Source organism: Vigna unguiculata, chromosome 10 (assembly GCF_037176805.1).
Source record: "Vigna unguiculata cultivar grain cowpea cultivar isolate G323 ecotype 2 chromosome 10, ASM3717680v1, whole genome shotgun sequence".
NCBI classification, from domain to species: Eukaryota; Viridiplantae; Streptophyta; class Magnoliopsida; order Fabales; family Fabaceae; genus Vigna; species Vigna unguiculata.
In genome coordinates, this window is record NC_140801.1 from 2,843,674 (window position 1) to 2,860,866 (window position 17,193).

General features: G+C 32.7%; 1 protein-coding gene and 1 pseudogene across 1 annotated transcript; one reads left to right on the forward strand and one right to left on the reverse strand.

Annotated features, from left to right (window-relative positions):
* Positions 1-2,082: 2,082 nt before the first annotated feature.
* LOC114166955 (putative polygalacturonase At3g15720) lies at positions 2,083-6,584 on the reverse strand. Its single transcript, XM_028051839.2, has 8 exons — positions 6,429-6,584; positions 5,659-5,796; positions 3,572-3,736; positions 3,102-3,309; positions 2,917-2,998; positions 2,651-2,759; positions 2,416-2,514; positions 2,083-2,316 (listed from the first exon to the last, which is right to left on the reverse strand). Exons 1-8 carry the CDS (start codon positions 6,570-6,572, stop codon positions 2,083-2,085), a joined length of 1,179 nt encoding a protein of 392 aa, XP_027907640.2. The 5' UTR covers positions 6,573-6,584.
* A 4,196-nt stretch (positions 6,585-10,780) lies between these two features.
* LOC114166956 (cytochrome P450 81E8 pseudogene) lies at positions 10,781-11,869 on the forward strand (annotated as a pseudogene).
* Positions 11,870-17,193: the final 5,324 nt, after the last annotated feature.

Genomic DNA, 17,193 nt, shown 5'->3' on the forward strand with positions numbered 1-17,193 from the left:
ACTTAACTTTAAATTTATGTTTCTCTAATGCATCTTGTCTAAGATTTATTCTTTTAAGGCTGGAGAAGACTTCAAGTCTCTCCTTTTTATATTCAACATTTATAGGTCCTTCCTCATCCATTCTATCTATATCCTTAATTTTTGCTAACAATTGCTTATTCTCGTCATTTATGTCACCAAAGATTTCTTTGTTCCATACTTTTAAATCATATTTTAGTCTTTAAGCTTCTCCTTTACATGACTCCACGTGTCCCACCAAAGATTAAGCCTCTAGTCTATTTGTGTTGATTTTATAGTAATAGGGCACAATGGTCTGATATTGTCTTATCCAAAACATATTTTTGCATGCAGGCCATGTTTTCGTTCAATCTTTAAAGGCAAGAATTCAGTTTATTCTACTCTTAACTAACCCATTTGCTCTATACAAAGTGTACTTGCTACCTACCATAGGTATATCTATAACATTCATCTTACCTATAAACTCATTAAAACCTTGTATTTACCTTATGTTAGTACTACATAAATTATTCATCCCTTTCCTTTCTTCGATATTTCTAACTGTGTTAAAATCTCCTACTAAGCACCATGCTTTGCTTCCCTCTTTCTCCTTGCACTTTTTAATATTCCTTGACATGTGCTAAGGAGAATACACATTAATAATATTAATTTGGGTTTTGTTATGACCCTAGAATCCCTTATGGTGTGTTTAGATAGAGTATTTTAATGAATCAATTCATTATTTTTGAAGAATTTAGATTTCTTTTTAATAAAATACTTTGTTTGGATAGAGAAATTAAAAAGCATTTAAAATGTTAGTAGTTTTTTTTTGAATTATTTCAATTATCTAAATTAGTAGAAATTCACATACCCTCAAAATAGGTTGAATTTGAATTTCTCCTCACTCCATCTCACACCTCCCTGGTATTAAAAGAAAAAACCAAAAATAAAATTCACAGAACCAACTATAACTGGATGTGAACATCCGGAAGTCTCCCAACCTTCACCGGATGTCGATATTCATAAGTGCTACAATCGTCAACAAATGTCGACACAAAAGTCTCACAATCTTCACTATGTCGACATTTAGAAGCAACCTTCACTGAAAGTTGACGTCTAAAAGCAACTTTAGCCCAAAAAACTTACATCAAAAGTCGAGATCTAGAACTTCCTTATCTGGAAGTTGACATTTGGATACATTTTTTCTACTTATGTCGATATCCGATTGATTTGAATCTCTTACGGAATTTGAGATTTGGTAGTAATTTTCTAGTGACGTTCACATTAAATAAGAGGGTGTGAGGTTATTTTTCTTTTTAATTTTACTATTGTTCTAGTCAAATGGTGAAAGAGTATTTTTGAAATTAGAAAAGGTATCGAAGATGTAAAAGAAATATGGGAAATGCAGGAAGAAACCTTTAAACCTATCATTTCATTTATCCGTTGGAATACGACAAAGATTGTCATTGGATTTGCTCTCCCCCACTTTGACCTTCTATGCTAAATCCATTTCCATTCTCGTGATTAACTGTTGTGGGCCAAATTGGTTATTGAAGGTTGCATTTTTCCTTTCTCACACTACTAGAATTTCTTTAATTATGAACAAAAAAAAATAAAAACTATCAATAAAATAACATTCACTTATTTCACAAACATAAATATATCTTCCAATTAAATTAATTTGTTGGTAAATAGGACCATCGTTTGATGGGGATTGGTTTCAACTTCATTATACACTAATATAAAAAAACATTTTAGTCACTGACAAAATCGATGATTAAATAGGTTAAATCGGTGACTAACATCCTTAATCACCAAATTAACTTTTATTTAATTTCAGTAAATGCTTAAAAAAAAAATGTCACATTTTTGTTTTGTTTATTGTTTTTATCATTTTTGGGTGATACTATAAGAAAAAAAAAATAAAAGAACGAAAAATGTTAAAATGGTATAAGAGTAATCTAAAGTATAGAGTTCACTATAAGATTTATCAGACAAGTTGTACAATCCATTAGCTAAAAAAAGAAACAAACTTTGGTTTGCTTGTTGATACACCATTTGACATATAGTGTATGAGGGCATGGTTCATCTCAATGAGGAATTACAATTTGGAATAGTGGATGTAGATCTTCCATGAACATTTCTACAAGAACAAGAAGTTGGATTTCCTGGTTTGGAAGAAATTATTTTGATTTTATCCAACACAATGTTGAAGCAACCTGATGAACCACAAGCTAAATTAATAGCTTTGTCATTTGCAGACGTTCCTCGAAACCCTCGAAATGTCACATCACTCACTTGGACTCCTCCTCCTGCATTCTATTCATGCCAAATTCAGAAAATAACTTCAATAAACAATAAATTCACAGCAGAAGCAAGTTGATATCACAAGTTATAATATGAATATTAAGTAAATACCATTATGTTATTATAGTGTTGATCTATAATTATTGGGTTGTAAACTTGGTTTAATTTGATTTTCTCAAACGTTATTCTTTTGGCGTAACCTGATCCACCCTGTAAGAAATCGAAATTACATATCATTCGAGTCATAAGAGGATATGAAAAAAAATATATGTGCCAAATTTCTTTTTTTGTTCCCTTCATCTGAACATTTCAACAATCATAAAGGGTTTAAAAATTAATTGTATACCGAAAATGTCTTGATTCTTGCTCCATTTGTAGTTTTTGTGAAGCTACAATTATAAACACGAACATGTTCCACGTTGTCATGGCCATTGATTCTACCCAAGCTACCAATGCTAATTGATTCGTTCATGTCAAGTTAGAAATAACACAGATATTATAATTCAATAAATGAAAGATTTTATAAATTTCATGGACAAAAGATACTTTCATCAAATAATTACATATTTTTTTGTTTGTAATTTGAAGATGTGGTTGATAATATATATAAACCTTATTCCATGGCCTGGTCCACAAGCAATTCCAGTGGCATTAATGTAAGAAGATTCACCTATGATTGCAATACAATCATCACCTGTGTAAAAAACACAACATAAATCAAAGTTGCAGATGTAGTAATTTTTTGACAATTTCTAAAATTTGAAAAAATACATATATAAGGTGAAATTTTGGTTTACCAGAAGCTATGTTGGAATCTCTTATCAATATATTTTTAGAAAAAGAAATGTCGATTCCATCAGTGTTAGGGCTATCAGCAGGAGAACGAATGGTAATATGAGAGAATTTGGCACCTTCACAACCATTTATGGTTATGTGAGCTTTGGGACTATTTGTGATCCTCAGATAACCAACATAAAGACCATTGCATGCATTGAAAGCAAGGACCTGCAACAGTCAAATTACAAATTCATCTAAAGATATTGATAATAACAAAATACGTGGTAGGTCGGATCAGATTCAAATTTTTTGAACACATTAATAAGTGAGTCGGGTTGAATTAACTCACTAAATGACCAATTCATAATGGATCAGACCAGATTGAGTGACCCGTTTTGACAACTCTAAATAAATTATTGCTACTATCAATATCATATGTGTAAAATGGATAAATCAATTATGAAAAAAAAATAGTTTAGGATGATCTAACCGATGGCCTTGGACAATGTTTGCATGGCCACCAAGAGGAACCATAACCATCGATTAATCCTCCTTTTCCGAAAATTCTGAGACCGTTTATGTTTGTGAACAAAATCATGGTTGATTTATAACCTTGCCATGCATTCTTTTGTGCTGCCACTATTCTTCCATGAAGCTGCAAATTAGAAATGTCACAAGCAAATTGATGAAGCATTTCAAATGGTGAAATATTTCGTAAAAGGGTGTCGAGTGACATTGAGAACATGTTAATTCTTACGGTCAACGTTATCATTCTCTTGAGGATTTTACTGAGATTTTCTTATTCTTTTTAATAAACATAATACAGATGATTAATATGCATGAATCATAGTTGAGATGTTAACGTGTATAGTATAACGCATGTAACTTTATTGGAAAACAAAATCTATATGTAATAGATTCGTATATTCTATGTATTATTTAACCGAATGACTAGGAAAATAAAAGTAAACTATTTTTTTAACATTGTTTTCAATTTTTTTTTTATTTCAATGCTTATTTTTAGAGCTGTCAAAACGGGTAATTCGGCCCGACCCGGCTCGACCCACCACGGGTTGATGATTTAGTGAGTCAACCCAACCCGGCTCACTTTATAACGAGCCAAAAAAATTCGAACCCGGCCCGGCCCACCACGGGTTGACGGGTTAAACGGGTTAGCTCATGGGTTCACTTAATTAAAAAAAATACAATTTTTTTTATTTTATTTTTCAGTCAAAATTAAATTGTAATTCTAATTAAAATCTAAATTAACTTGAATACAATCCAAATGCAAACCAAAATAAAAAAAAATACAAAATATTTATGTGTTGGATAAAAAAGCAATCTAACAGGACCCAAATGTAAAGTCCAACTTAATAAAAAAAATAAAAAACACTTGTATGACTCTTTTATCTACGGGTTGGTGAGTCAACCCGACTCATCACGGATTCAATCCGAGTGAGCTGGATTCTAGATGAGCCGGGTCAAAAATCAACCCATATTGAAATTAGTAAAAAAATTTCAACCCAACACGGTCCGAACCCATAGTGAGCCGGGTTGACTCGCGAGTTCCAACCCATTTGACAGCTCTACTTATTTTTAAGTTTATTTATTATGCATTAATTATTCAAATTATGGTTTATAAACTTAACGCTACAAAATACTTTATTTGTCGGATGAAATATAATTCTAAAATAATTAAATTATTTATAACTCCGTATTAAAAAAGTAAATTAATATTTAAAGTTAACTGCAATAATAAATATATTATAATAAATTTAGTAAATCGTTAGAACTCCTTAATGAAAATATTATTACAAAACAATGTTATACTTTTTAGCATTTATTACATTTTATAACTATTTAAATACTTTTGGTGAAGGAATAGAATAAAAAGTTTTTGTTAGGGATATATATATATATATATATATATATATATATATATATATATATATATATATATATATATATATATATATTAAAAAATTATATTTTTCGTAAAGAAAATAATTGTATTTATAAATTAACTAATTTATCTTTGAATCATAACGAATAATATATGTGGTTATTTGAAAAAAAAAACAACCAAGAGATTAATGAGCTGAAAAACTATCTTTAAAAGTTTTATAGAAAATTTTGTTTAAGAGTATTGATGGTAGGAGAAATTTAGTGCAAATAATTAATGAGCACTAAAAGGAAAAAAGATAATAGGAAAAAATATTAAAAATATACAAGAAGTTGATATTGGTTTAATTCTTCTCAAATCTATATTCAGATAATCCCCATCACCTAAATTGAGTTTTTGCTAAAAATATTAAATTATCCAATTAAAAAAAAAAACATTTATGAGTAAAACACGAAATACATACAACAAACTACTTTTTAAAACATCATTCAAAAAAATAAAATAAATAAACAATTACCAACATCAAAATTCAGTTTTATTTTACATTTTAGTGGAACCAAATAGGAAAGAAAGGATCGTCATCTATCAATTCATCACAAACAAAGTACCATGATTAAAAAAATTTCTTATTAAACATATTGAATAATGAGTGGTAAGTTGGATATACTATATACCTGAATATTAATATTTTTGGCCTTGCAAGGACCTTTCATGATTATGTTCCTCTTCACCATGAACACTCTATTTTGTGGTATCAAGAGAGTTGGTGTACCATGTCTTCCACATATGTCATTCCATGCACTCATAAAAGCCTATAACATTTCAAATTAGAAAAATATTAAAACATTTTTTTATCAACAATGAAAAATATACATAATAAGAACATTTAAGATGTTCTAACTCTTTTACAAGAATACTTAAAAAGATTTAAAACCAAGAGACATGCTATAATCGCATCAGAGGAGTGTAGAGCAGTGTGAATGAACGACTGTTGTAGCTAAATTAAGGAGCTGCTCGAAACGCTGGAGCCTTTAAAATTGGGATGCTGCTAATGGTATGAAACAAAAGGATTTTGAATTTGTGCTGGTCACGCAGGAATATGCCAGTTGTATACTTAGGGAGACATACATACCGCTTTTACTCTTTGTTGGTGAATCACAATGGTGGTTCATGTGGTTTTGTTTTAGGTGGAATCTTTTGTTTTGGTGGATCTAGGATGCTAAACTAAAACATCAATGTATATAACAATGTTTTTTGTATAAGGGTTAGAGTACCCCTCAAGTGCTCTTTTTAATTAAATTTATTATTTGCTAATAAAAGAAAAAAGACATGCTATAAAGACAAAATTACAACACAACTGAAAAAAAATAGAGTTCTTAAAATGTGTAGTAGGAACTATATAAACTTGCTCTTAAAATGGAAAAATAAGCAGAAACAAATATACCTTAGAATCATCAGATTTTCCATCGCCATTGGCACCATAGTTCCTCACATCATAAATTCTAGTTTTGGATTCAACCATAGACATCTCACATAAACATTGTGAAATGAAGCAAAGAATCAAAACCCTAGTTATTAGCCTTTGCATGTTGAAGAAGAGTGAAACACACGCAGGGCAAGATTTTGTTTTAGTATCCTTGTATCAAATGTATTAAAACATCAAGAGTTTGTTGTATATATAATAAAGGAAAACATGGGGTTTTTAAATAATTTGGAAGAAGTTTTTCAACTACTATTTTGGACTTATGCAATGCATATAATATCAATGTTTTTATTTTATTTTATTTTATGTTAATCAGAATATTATAATAGATAAAAACCATTTAAGTAGGCTTAAATCTATGTAGTTTTATGAAAATAAAATATCCTTTTAAAAGTTGAATAACTCTTGGAGTTTTCCAAAATTATATAATTTTGGTTTATTATTACATTATTTAATTATTAACCTATTCATTAAAATAATAACTGCCAAAATTTGTTGTTAAGTAATATCTTAATGAATAAGTAATTAATATTGGTATCTCTTACAAATATAACATTTGTAATTAGTAATTACATAACATATTAACTGAACTTGTTTTTTACTTATTATACTAGAGCCGGTTTTTTGGAGGTAAACTCTAATATAATACGTTAATACTAACATCATGGAAATTAATTCAAATTTAAAAGTTGATCCTAAGGAATTAGTATTGTAAATCTAACGGTATTAGTTAATTAACGTTGATTTTTTATTGTTAACGTTAGTTAAAAGTCAACGCTAAATGTTCTTGTAGTAAAATAGATAGTTTTAAAAAGTTTTTAGTATAATTAACTAATAAATTAGTTAGCAGATAAAAATAATATAACCACGTAAGCTTTATCATATAAATAAAATGTTTATTTTCTAGATTAAAAATGTGTTATTATATAATTATCTTTTTAAATTTTTAAGAAATAATATAACTCATTAAATTTTTCTATGCTATTTATTTGTCTTCAAGTTGCATATTTTTTTTATTTAAATAAGTCATTTTCTTTTAAACTAGATTATCTAATAAGTATTAAGAAAATTTAATCTTTATTTATTTCATAATTTTTTAATTTCTTCATTTAATCTACTGTTGTATTTAAATTTCTTTTTTATAATTTTTATGCATAATTTTCATATAACAATAAAACATTTTTTTTTATTTCAACTTGTATACATAAAACATAAAAATAAAAGGTTTTAATTTCTGAAAAACAAAAAATAGATAATAACGTACGGCAAAAAACAAAGTTAAGAATAATAAAAAAATTGTACTAAATTAAATAGACTATGAAGCTATAAGTTAGAGTCTAGGTGAAATAATTTGTAACTTACAAGTTAGAAACGGCTAAAATAAATTACTTTGGGTGTTTTACCAAATACTTTTAAGTTAATCAAATAAATAGTAATTAACTTATTGGTCTCATGATACATATGGTGACACTAGTGCCGAGCAACACCAACAATCGAATTGGTGTGAGTGAAATAAATAATAAAATATCATAAGAAAAAGCTGCAGACAAACTTCTAGGTCAACTAGATGAAATGAATTTATTTACTAAGAAAATGGTTTTTTTACAATTATGTTTTATGCAGAATGAAAATATTTTCTGTTAGGATTTGCGTTTGTTTTTCATATTTTGTGAAATTCTATTATTATTAATCATTTTATATCAATAATTTTAGTTTTTAATTCACAAAGTTTTTACTTTGATTTTATTTACAAGTAATTAGGTATTAGTTACTTCAATGTAATTATATACTATAAATTTTTATTACTTTTATTTAAATAATTGAACAGGAAACAAAATTTGATTAAGTGAAATAAGATTGAAATTCAAGAAAGTATACACATAAGGTCAACTATGGAAATTCCAAAAAAAACCCAAAAAAACTTGTTATTGTGCGATAGAGCACTTGCTATTGAAAAAAAACTTGCTATCAGAAACCCAAAAATCTAATAAAGTTAGAAGACAAAATTAATAGTTTGTAACAAATGAATTAATAGATAATTAGATTACACATAAATATCAAATGGAAAGAAAAAACACACCACATACAAGTGGTAATGGACAACTAACTAAATTATAATTTTTATAAATGATTATATAGTAAGTGTTGTCTTTATACGGTTGTTGTCACATTCACGGTTTTTTTTATTTGAGAGTTTTTTTTATTTGAATATGTAAGACAACACTTACGATATAATACATTCACGACTTTTTTGTATTTGAGAGTCTTTTTTTACTCGAATATGTAAGAATGAGTCCGTTGAATTTTTTTTTAATAGGTATAAGTCGTCAGCGTATAGGATGACATTACAAGTGAAGTCGTCTTCCACCATACTGATTTCTTTTTTTTTCTTTTTTCAAAAAGCAAAATCGTTATCTGTAAGATCGATTTCTATTAATTTAAAAAGTGACACTTTTCATTTTTATTTTTTTTATGTTGCAGTTACATTTAGATGTTGTTAAAGAGGAGTATTTAGGCATTTTTCATGGAGAGAGCAAAATCTTTACACACCCTACAATTCTGTAACTTTTTCTCCCTTTCAAGTTTGAACACATGTTTATATTTATCCTTTCCTTTTTCAATTTTTTACCACCAAGAACAAGCTGGGATTTCATTCTTTTGGATTGGTTAAAATATCTTTTTATCCTAATTTTTGTCAAATTTTTTTAAATAAGTCCTAATTTTGGTTTTGTTTTCAAATAGGTCCAAATTTTCAACAATTTTGTTCAATTGGGTCCTTTTTTGCTAATACCATTTAAATCTTTAATGGCCATGAACAATGACTGCCACGTGTCATTTCGTGATTTTTTTGAAACTTTTCTATTTTTAATTTTTTTTTAATTTTTTAAATGTACATGTGTCAACCCAGTAGCGTGTCACGTGTCACTTCGTGGTTTTTTTGAATTTTTTTATTTTTTTTATTTCTTTTAAAAAAAAATTAAATGTCCACGTGTCAACTCAGTAGTGTGTCACGTGTCAAAGTCAATGTTCTATATTCAATTTGGTCCCTATATTTGTTATTTTTGTTCAATTTAGTCCCAATTTTGTTTAAAATTGACCAATTTTGTTTAAAATTGACCAATTTTGTTCCTATCGAAGATGTGACAAAATTTAATTTTTATATCAAAGTTATAATCATGTGAATTTTAATATATTATATAAAAATATTTAATAAAGAATGTGAATTTTCATATAAAAATTAAATTTGGTTTTAATTTGAAGAGGGACCAAATTGGTTAATGTTAATAAAAATCGGGACCTAATTGAACAAAAATAACAAATATAGGGACCAAATTGAATATAGAACATTGACTTTGACACGTGGCACACTACTAGGTTGACACATGGACATTTATATAAATTTAAAAACAAATTCAAAAAAATTCAAAAAAACCATGAAATGACATGTGGCACGCTGTTGGGTTGACACTTGTACATTTAAAAAAAATTTAAAAAATTTTAAAAAAAACTTAAAAAAATTAAAATAAAAATAAAAAAATTCAAAAAAACCATGAAGTGACTCGTGGCAGTCACTGTTCATGGTCGTTAATGATTTAAATGGTGTTAGCAAAAAAGGACCTAATTGAACAAAATTGACAAAAATTGGGACCTATTTGAACACAAAACAAAAATTAGGACTTATTTAAAAAAACTTGACGAAAATTGGGACCAAAAAGGTATTTTAACCTTTTGGATTCTATGATAAGACTTTTAAAATAAGATATATCGAAGTGAATAATCACAAATAAATTAATTTGTTATATATATATATATATATATATATATATATATATATATATATATATATATATATATATATATATATATATATATATATATATATATATATATATATATATACCAATGTTATGGAGAATTCTTTTAAATGGTCTACAATGGAAAATAATTAATAAATGTTGAAATAATCTGAATTTTACATCATTCACTGTCATGACGAAAAAAACTTGATGGATTGAAGCTAACTCTAATAATGTAAAGATAACTTGATCCAAGTAGATTTTATAAAAAAAATTATAAGTGCAACAAAAAATAAAAGTAAAATTGTCATGTACGAGGACGACTTCACTTTTTAAATGAATAGAAACTGGCTTTACAAATGATGGTTTTGCTTTAATGTCGTCTTCCACCCTAACGACTTGTCTTTAATTTACAAAAAAAATTTCAACTGACCCATTTTTACAAATTCGAGTTGAAAAAGACCCTCAAATACAAAAAACCCACGTTCACACATCAATTCTTATTATAAGGAAACAATGACAAGTTGCACGTTTTGCACTTAAACATTCACTAGTGAAAAAAAGGGAATCTGTGACGACTTATTATGATAGGTATAAGTCACCTATCATAATAAGTTGATCGGTGGCATTGTAATAAAAGTAATAGTTACTATGACTGGTAAAAAGGGATCTATCATAATAAGTGATAAGGGAAAATTTATTATGACAGGTGCAGAGGACCTATCATAATATATGGGCGCGGTGGCAAAATTGAAATTATATTAAAAATATATTATGACAAATTTAGAGAAACCTGTCATAATATCTTTAAATCCCTAATTTTTTGCCTTCCCTCTTTTCTCTTTCTCTTTCTCGTCTCCATTATTTCTCGAGAAGTATACTCTTTTCTCAAACAGTCACATTACCTTCTTAATTCGCGTTGTCGTCGCCGCTTTGTTGGCCACTCTGTTCGTCGCTCCGTTTCGTCGCTTGAGGCAATGTAGGAATGCGTCAGCAAAAAATGACATCGTCTTGGCGAATCGGCCTCGCTTCCTCGCCGGCAAGTACATCGGCTACAACAACACCACCGTCACGGTGTCGCCCTACGGCGACCATTGACGCAACCTCCGCCGCATCGTGTTGCTCGAGGTTCTCTCAATGCACCGTTTGAACTGCTTCTCAGAAATCTGAATGGACGAGATCTTGAGGTTCGTGCGAAAGCTCGCTCACGACTCGTGCAACGCCTTCGCCAAAGTGGAACTCAAATCCAAGTAAATTTGGCGATAGAATTAAATTAGGTAGAAATTATTGAAGACTACGTAGCAAAATTTTGATTATACTCCATAATTTTTTAAATTTTTTATTATTGTTTGTATAATTTATTGAAGCTTTTCGGAAATGACTTTTAACAGTATAATGAGGATGGTGTCTGGGAAGAGGTATTACGGTGAAGATTGTGATGTGAGTGATGCGGAAGAAGCAAGGCAATTTAGAGGGATTATTAAAGAGTTGGTGGCTTTGGGAGGGGCAAATAACCCTAGAAACTTTTTGGCTTTACTGAGGTGGTTTGATTTTGATGATTTGGAGAAGAAGCTGAAGAGAATCAGTATGTTATGTTACGTGTAGAAATATCTATCATAGTAAGTTAGATTTAGGTTAAAATACTCCGTTGGTCCTCGTTTTGGTTCAGAAATCTCAAATTGGTCCTCGTATTTTAGTTGGTCTCAATTTCGTCCTCGTTTTTGTAATTGAGTATTAAATCAGGGCAATCGTTAATTGTTGGCAAACGACGTTTATATGTGATGATGTGGCTGTAATGTTCATTCTTACGTGTCAATGAGTTGTGGTTGGCACCGTAAACAACCATTGTTGTCTTCTCTTTTAAGAAGGTAATATTGGGAGAGGGTAAGTGTTTGAATTTGAAAGAGGGTGTGGAAGGTTTGTGGTCTCCTCCGTTTTTCTCGTCCTGCACCGGTAATGTCTCCCTCTCATTCTTGCTCGTCCTGCACTTGGGGAATGAAAAATTCTACCGTTTCTTCTCATGGGGGTGTGGGGAGGAGGTTCGATTTCGCACCTCTTTGCTATTGCGGTGAGAAGGCAATCGTGAGAACTGCTAAGAACAGGGGGAGAAAATTTTGGGGATGCCCAAAGTTCAAGGTATGAGATATGGAAATGAATTTAGTTTTGTTTTTTGGTGGATGTTGTTTTTGTATTTTGGTTTTGGAATACCTAATTTTGCAATTGGGGTTTTTTGTTTCGTTTGATAGGGTGGAAGTGAAGAAGTTGTTGGCTGCAACTTTTTTTCATGGTGCAGTGAAAATGTAATTGAACAAAAATGTGGTCCTAGTATGAAGAATGATGATGATAGTGATGACACTGCGACAAAGATGGTAGAAAGGGATGGAGAAAGAAAATTACTGAATATCGAGAAATGTATTATGAGTTTGGAAAAATGGGTCACCACCAAGATCATTAATCAAAAGCTCCAAGAACCACTTCCACGAATCCTTGTTTTCCACTTCTACAACAACATATGCTAGAGGTAGAATCTGCTCATTCCCATCTCTTCCAATTGCAATTAATAACTCACCACCATACTTGCCTTTGAGAAAGCAGCCATCCAACCCAATGAAAGATCTGCAGCACGTGAAACTATCTTTGCATGCCTTCAAGCATGCATAAAATCTCTTAAATATGGTTTCACCTTCTATGTTATCAACATTCACCTTTACTGTTGACCCTGGATTTGTTCTTAGCAACTCGTGTGCATAATCATATATTCTCTTGAACTGTTCTGAAAAAGAACCATCCACATGGTCTCTTGCAATAGCTCTAGCACGAAAAGCCATGTTTCTAGATATACCAACGTTCCATTTCCTACTAACCTTATCACGAATGTCCATGACCTTCATATCAGGGTTTTCTCTCACTGTCTTTTCCATCTTCTTGCTAAGCCACTTTGCATTCATTAATTTCACATTAAAATCTCTAGAACATGTATGTTCATCTATTATTTTCCTAAGTTGCCATGACTTGACTGCACCCATATAACCACAATAAGCATACCATTTGCATTCTCCATTTGCTCCCAAACATTTCACTGCAACCCTTTGATTGTCATTTTTTAAGAATTTTAAACTTTTCCCGTTTGCAAGTGCATAAGTCCTAATTGCTTCAATGAATTCATGTTTCTCTGTGAAATAAGTTCCTATTTCCCATCTATATTCATCCATCTTTTTTGGCATTGAAAATGTAGGAAATGACCCATAACCCTCAACATCATCGTTGCCCTCACCAATGTCTAAACCACAAACTAATTCATCTGAATGCCACTCGAAATCTGACCCTATGTAACATCCCTAGGGAATATTACTTAAAAATAAATATTAAAATAAATAATTGCATTAATAGCCATCTCGATAAAAATCCCAACGCGGGAAAATTTCAATTTATTAAGATAGCGCGCCAAAACTCATAACTGAATTCATAAAATGTTACAAGTTCCCAAAATTTGCATTTAAAATATAAAATACATATGAGTAAAACTCTAGCTCTAATCCCATGCTAGCCCTCACTCCGCCATCTGAACATCCTCAGCACCACCTGTATCAACATCTGCTCCCGTGTCACGAATCACACGATCATCGCCAAACACAAACAGAAAGGGTGAGCTGAGAAAATAAATTAACAAGCATATAAACACAAGATAGATCGTTTACCCATCTTATTCATTATCTAAAATTCTTGGCCAAGACCCTAACCCCAAGACTTATCAGTCTCCAAATCATACAATTTGTTAGCCTTGGACTCGGGAATCTAATGCTCACACGAACCTGCCCGCTCGTGGTCCTGCCTCTACGAACCTCCCCGCTCGTAGTCCTGCTCTACGGACCTACCCGCCCGTAGTCCAACACATGTGATCCACCAGCCCCCGTACCTCCCCGCACGTGGCATCTCTCAACGTGAGCACAGAACATACGAACCTACCTCGCTCGTATCCCCACGTGAGAGTAACTTGATATGAACCTCCCCGCTCATATCATCACATGTCACACCATCCATGAACCTACCCGCTCATGGCACAGCATCTCCCGATCCAAGCAAAGCATCATTGTCAGTTAAAACAACACATCAGGAAGCAAAGAACAACAGCGTTTCCGCCTGGCTCGGCCCACTCGCCGCCAGGCTAAACTGTTCCAGACCGCCTGGCGGTATTCACTCACCGCCAGGCGCCAGCGTTCTCCCAGACCCACTGTTTTCTCGTCACCGCCTGGCGGAGCACACCGTGCCGCCAGGCGCCTGCTCAGTGCAGACTCTCTCACGCTAAGGCTATCGCCTGACAGTTATCAACCGACCGCCAGGCGCCATACCAGAAGCTTCCAGCAGCTGATTTTTGGCACACTCACTGATTTGGTTCCTACTAGAATATTACCATAAGTATCACTCTTCCCAATCATCAGTACATTATGCATAATTACCCAACCATACAACAATCAATGGAATTACTCATAACCATACTCCTATGTCCATATACTCCCCCCCAAGGTAGCCCAAGCAATATTGATTAACTCCACCCTCATTCTGGTTTCCTGGCTAACCTCTTGGTGAATCGCAGTACCTATACTTCCCTTCCAAACTTACTATCACGCCTACAATGCACAAATTCCTTCCAACATCATACCATAAGCTCTTCTATTTCCTAATAACAGCTGCATATTACATTTTCCCGTACTACCCTCTCCACTCAATTTGTTTTATCACAGTACCACACTTACCTACAATCTTACCATATTATGTTCATTCTTTCAAACTTAATTCAACTTCCTTAATTCTATATTACAGGTTATCCACATATCACAGGTTTATCAATATCTGTCTAAAAGCATCACTCACCCCAGTTGTACTAAATCCCATTCCCTTACCCTTATTTCTATCACGCAGATGTCGCATCTGCAACCGTCTTCACCTAGCGGCAAGCAGTGCTCCGCCAGGCGGTACACCAGTGCTCTGCAGCTACACAGGATCCTCCATTTCTATCACGTACTCAACCCATTTCCCCAGTTTCCATCCTGACCAATTTCGATCATCAAGGAGCAAACATACCTGCACTACATACTAGCTTTCTACTCTCAATTTTCGTTTCATAACAGCAACTCTATATTCACCCTCGTGTGCAACCTAAATCAATCCCCACAAGATCATCCTTCAACCCTTACCATCCCGTAATTTGATCATCCATCTTGGTCCAAAAAAAAAATATGCCATAGAACCCACTCACATCAATCACAGAAAACCCCTACACACTTACACGAATTGCAATAAACGACAACAAATACCGCGAACGGAGTCGCACCGCCTGGCAGGAATTCATCGCCGCTAGGCGGTTCAAACCAAAACAAGAACAAACATTCATCTCTGATGTGCCGCCTGGCGGTGGGGATTGAACCGCCAGGCGGTTTCTGGAAAAAACCCAGAAACTTCAACGAAACAGCGCGCAAACAGATAGGTTTCATGCAATTTCGATCATGAGGTACGATGTAATTGATAAAACTAAGGAAAACACACAAAGCAACTCCCCTTACCTCTTATCCTCGCTTCAACCCGAATTGGTGAGTGTCCTTTGAAGCAAAACCCTCTCTTCTCTTGATTTGCACCCGTTACACCGTTCTTCCTCTCCAATTCCTTCCTGCAATACGTCCACACCACTGCTCTCCACCCAATGCTCACACTCCTGTTTGAATACCCCTCCTCTTTGCTAATTCTCTTCCTTTTCTTTACTCACTACCTCTCTAATTACCCCTTTTTACCACTAAACGAAAACTTAAATAAAATAAAGCTTAATTCCCCTCCCATGCTGCGTCCAGCCCTCTGAATTACCTATTCATTGGCTGCTAGGGTTCTCAAACCCCTTCATATTCATGTTAATGAAATTTGGCAAAAAGAAAAATAAGTTAGTTCTCAACAAGGTTTGAACCCATACCCATGCATACACCAACCAATGCCAAACCATTAAACCAACACATATTTCATGATGACTCCTACAATTTTAAGGATTTATCATCATCCCTACGCATTCAATATATAAATACATAAAAACGCATAATTTAAATAACATCCAAGTTGCACACATAGGACTTGAACCCAAGTCCTCACACACAAGAAAGTACTCTCAACCACTTGAGCTAGTACTTTTCCACGTCATAGTCCTCCACATTTATTACTTTAAATATTCTCATTACCCGTCCTAATTAAATAATTAATTAAATAACTATTTAATTTTCCCGGGTCTTACACCCTACACCCTCAGTCCTTACTTCATCATGATCTGTATCAGTTGACTCTTGGGCTGTGTAACAACCTTCTCCATCGGATATACTTTCCATATCACATTCCACATTACCATCATAATCTGAATCACTATGTCCATCACGATTAATGTTAACATCAACAAGACCTTCCTCATTGAATGATTCGGCCTGACCTTCATACACTCTATTTCCTACATTTTGTTGTACTCCATGACCTTAACTATCCCCCCTACCACTCTATCAGTACCAACATCAACTTCACATTCAATAACCCCCCTGCCACTGTATCATTACCAACATCAACTTCAGGTTCGTCCCCTGCCATTGCATCAGAACTGCCATGAACTTCAGCTTCCTTTTTAGTTGCAACATCTTCCTCACCCTCACCACCTTCTTTTTCCAGTACTTCACCTGGACCACCTTCTTTTTCCAGTATATCATTAACCTCAGAAGGACCAACCTCCCTTGTAACATGCAGCGCAACTGGTAGCATCTACTGGCGTGCCAGAGGTGTTAAAGGTCAGGTTGGGGTTTCGATTCCCACTGGCAACAACCCACCCAGTATGAATGGACGGAGAAGGGTGAAGGGTTGGGGTGCATCGGGCTATAGTAACCTAACATGCTCTGGGCGTGGTGCGCCAG

Bases quoted from the DNA above. Each gene is read 5' to 3' on its own strand.
- LOC114166955 (XM_028051839.2), bottom strand. From the start codon at position 6,572: ATGCAAAGGCTAATAACTAGGGTTTTGATTCTTTGCTTCATTTCACAA. The intron at 2,515-2,650 runs GTATACAATTAA...GATTTCTTACAG, and splicing joins CAAGAATCAAGACATTTTCG to GGTGGATCAGGTTACGCCAA. The intron at 2,317-2,415 runs GTATTTACTTAA...TGGCATGAATAG, and splicing joins AACACTATAATAACATAATG to AATGCAGGAGGAGGAGTCCA.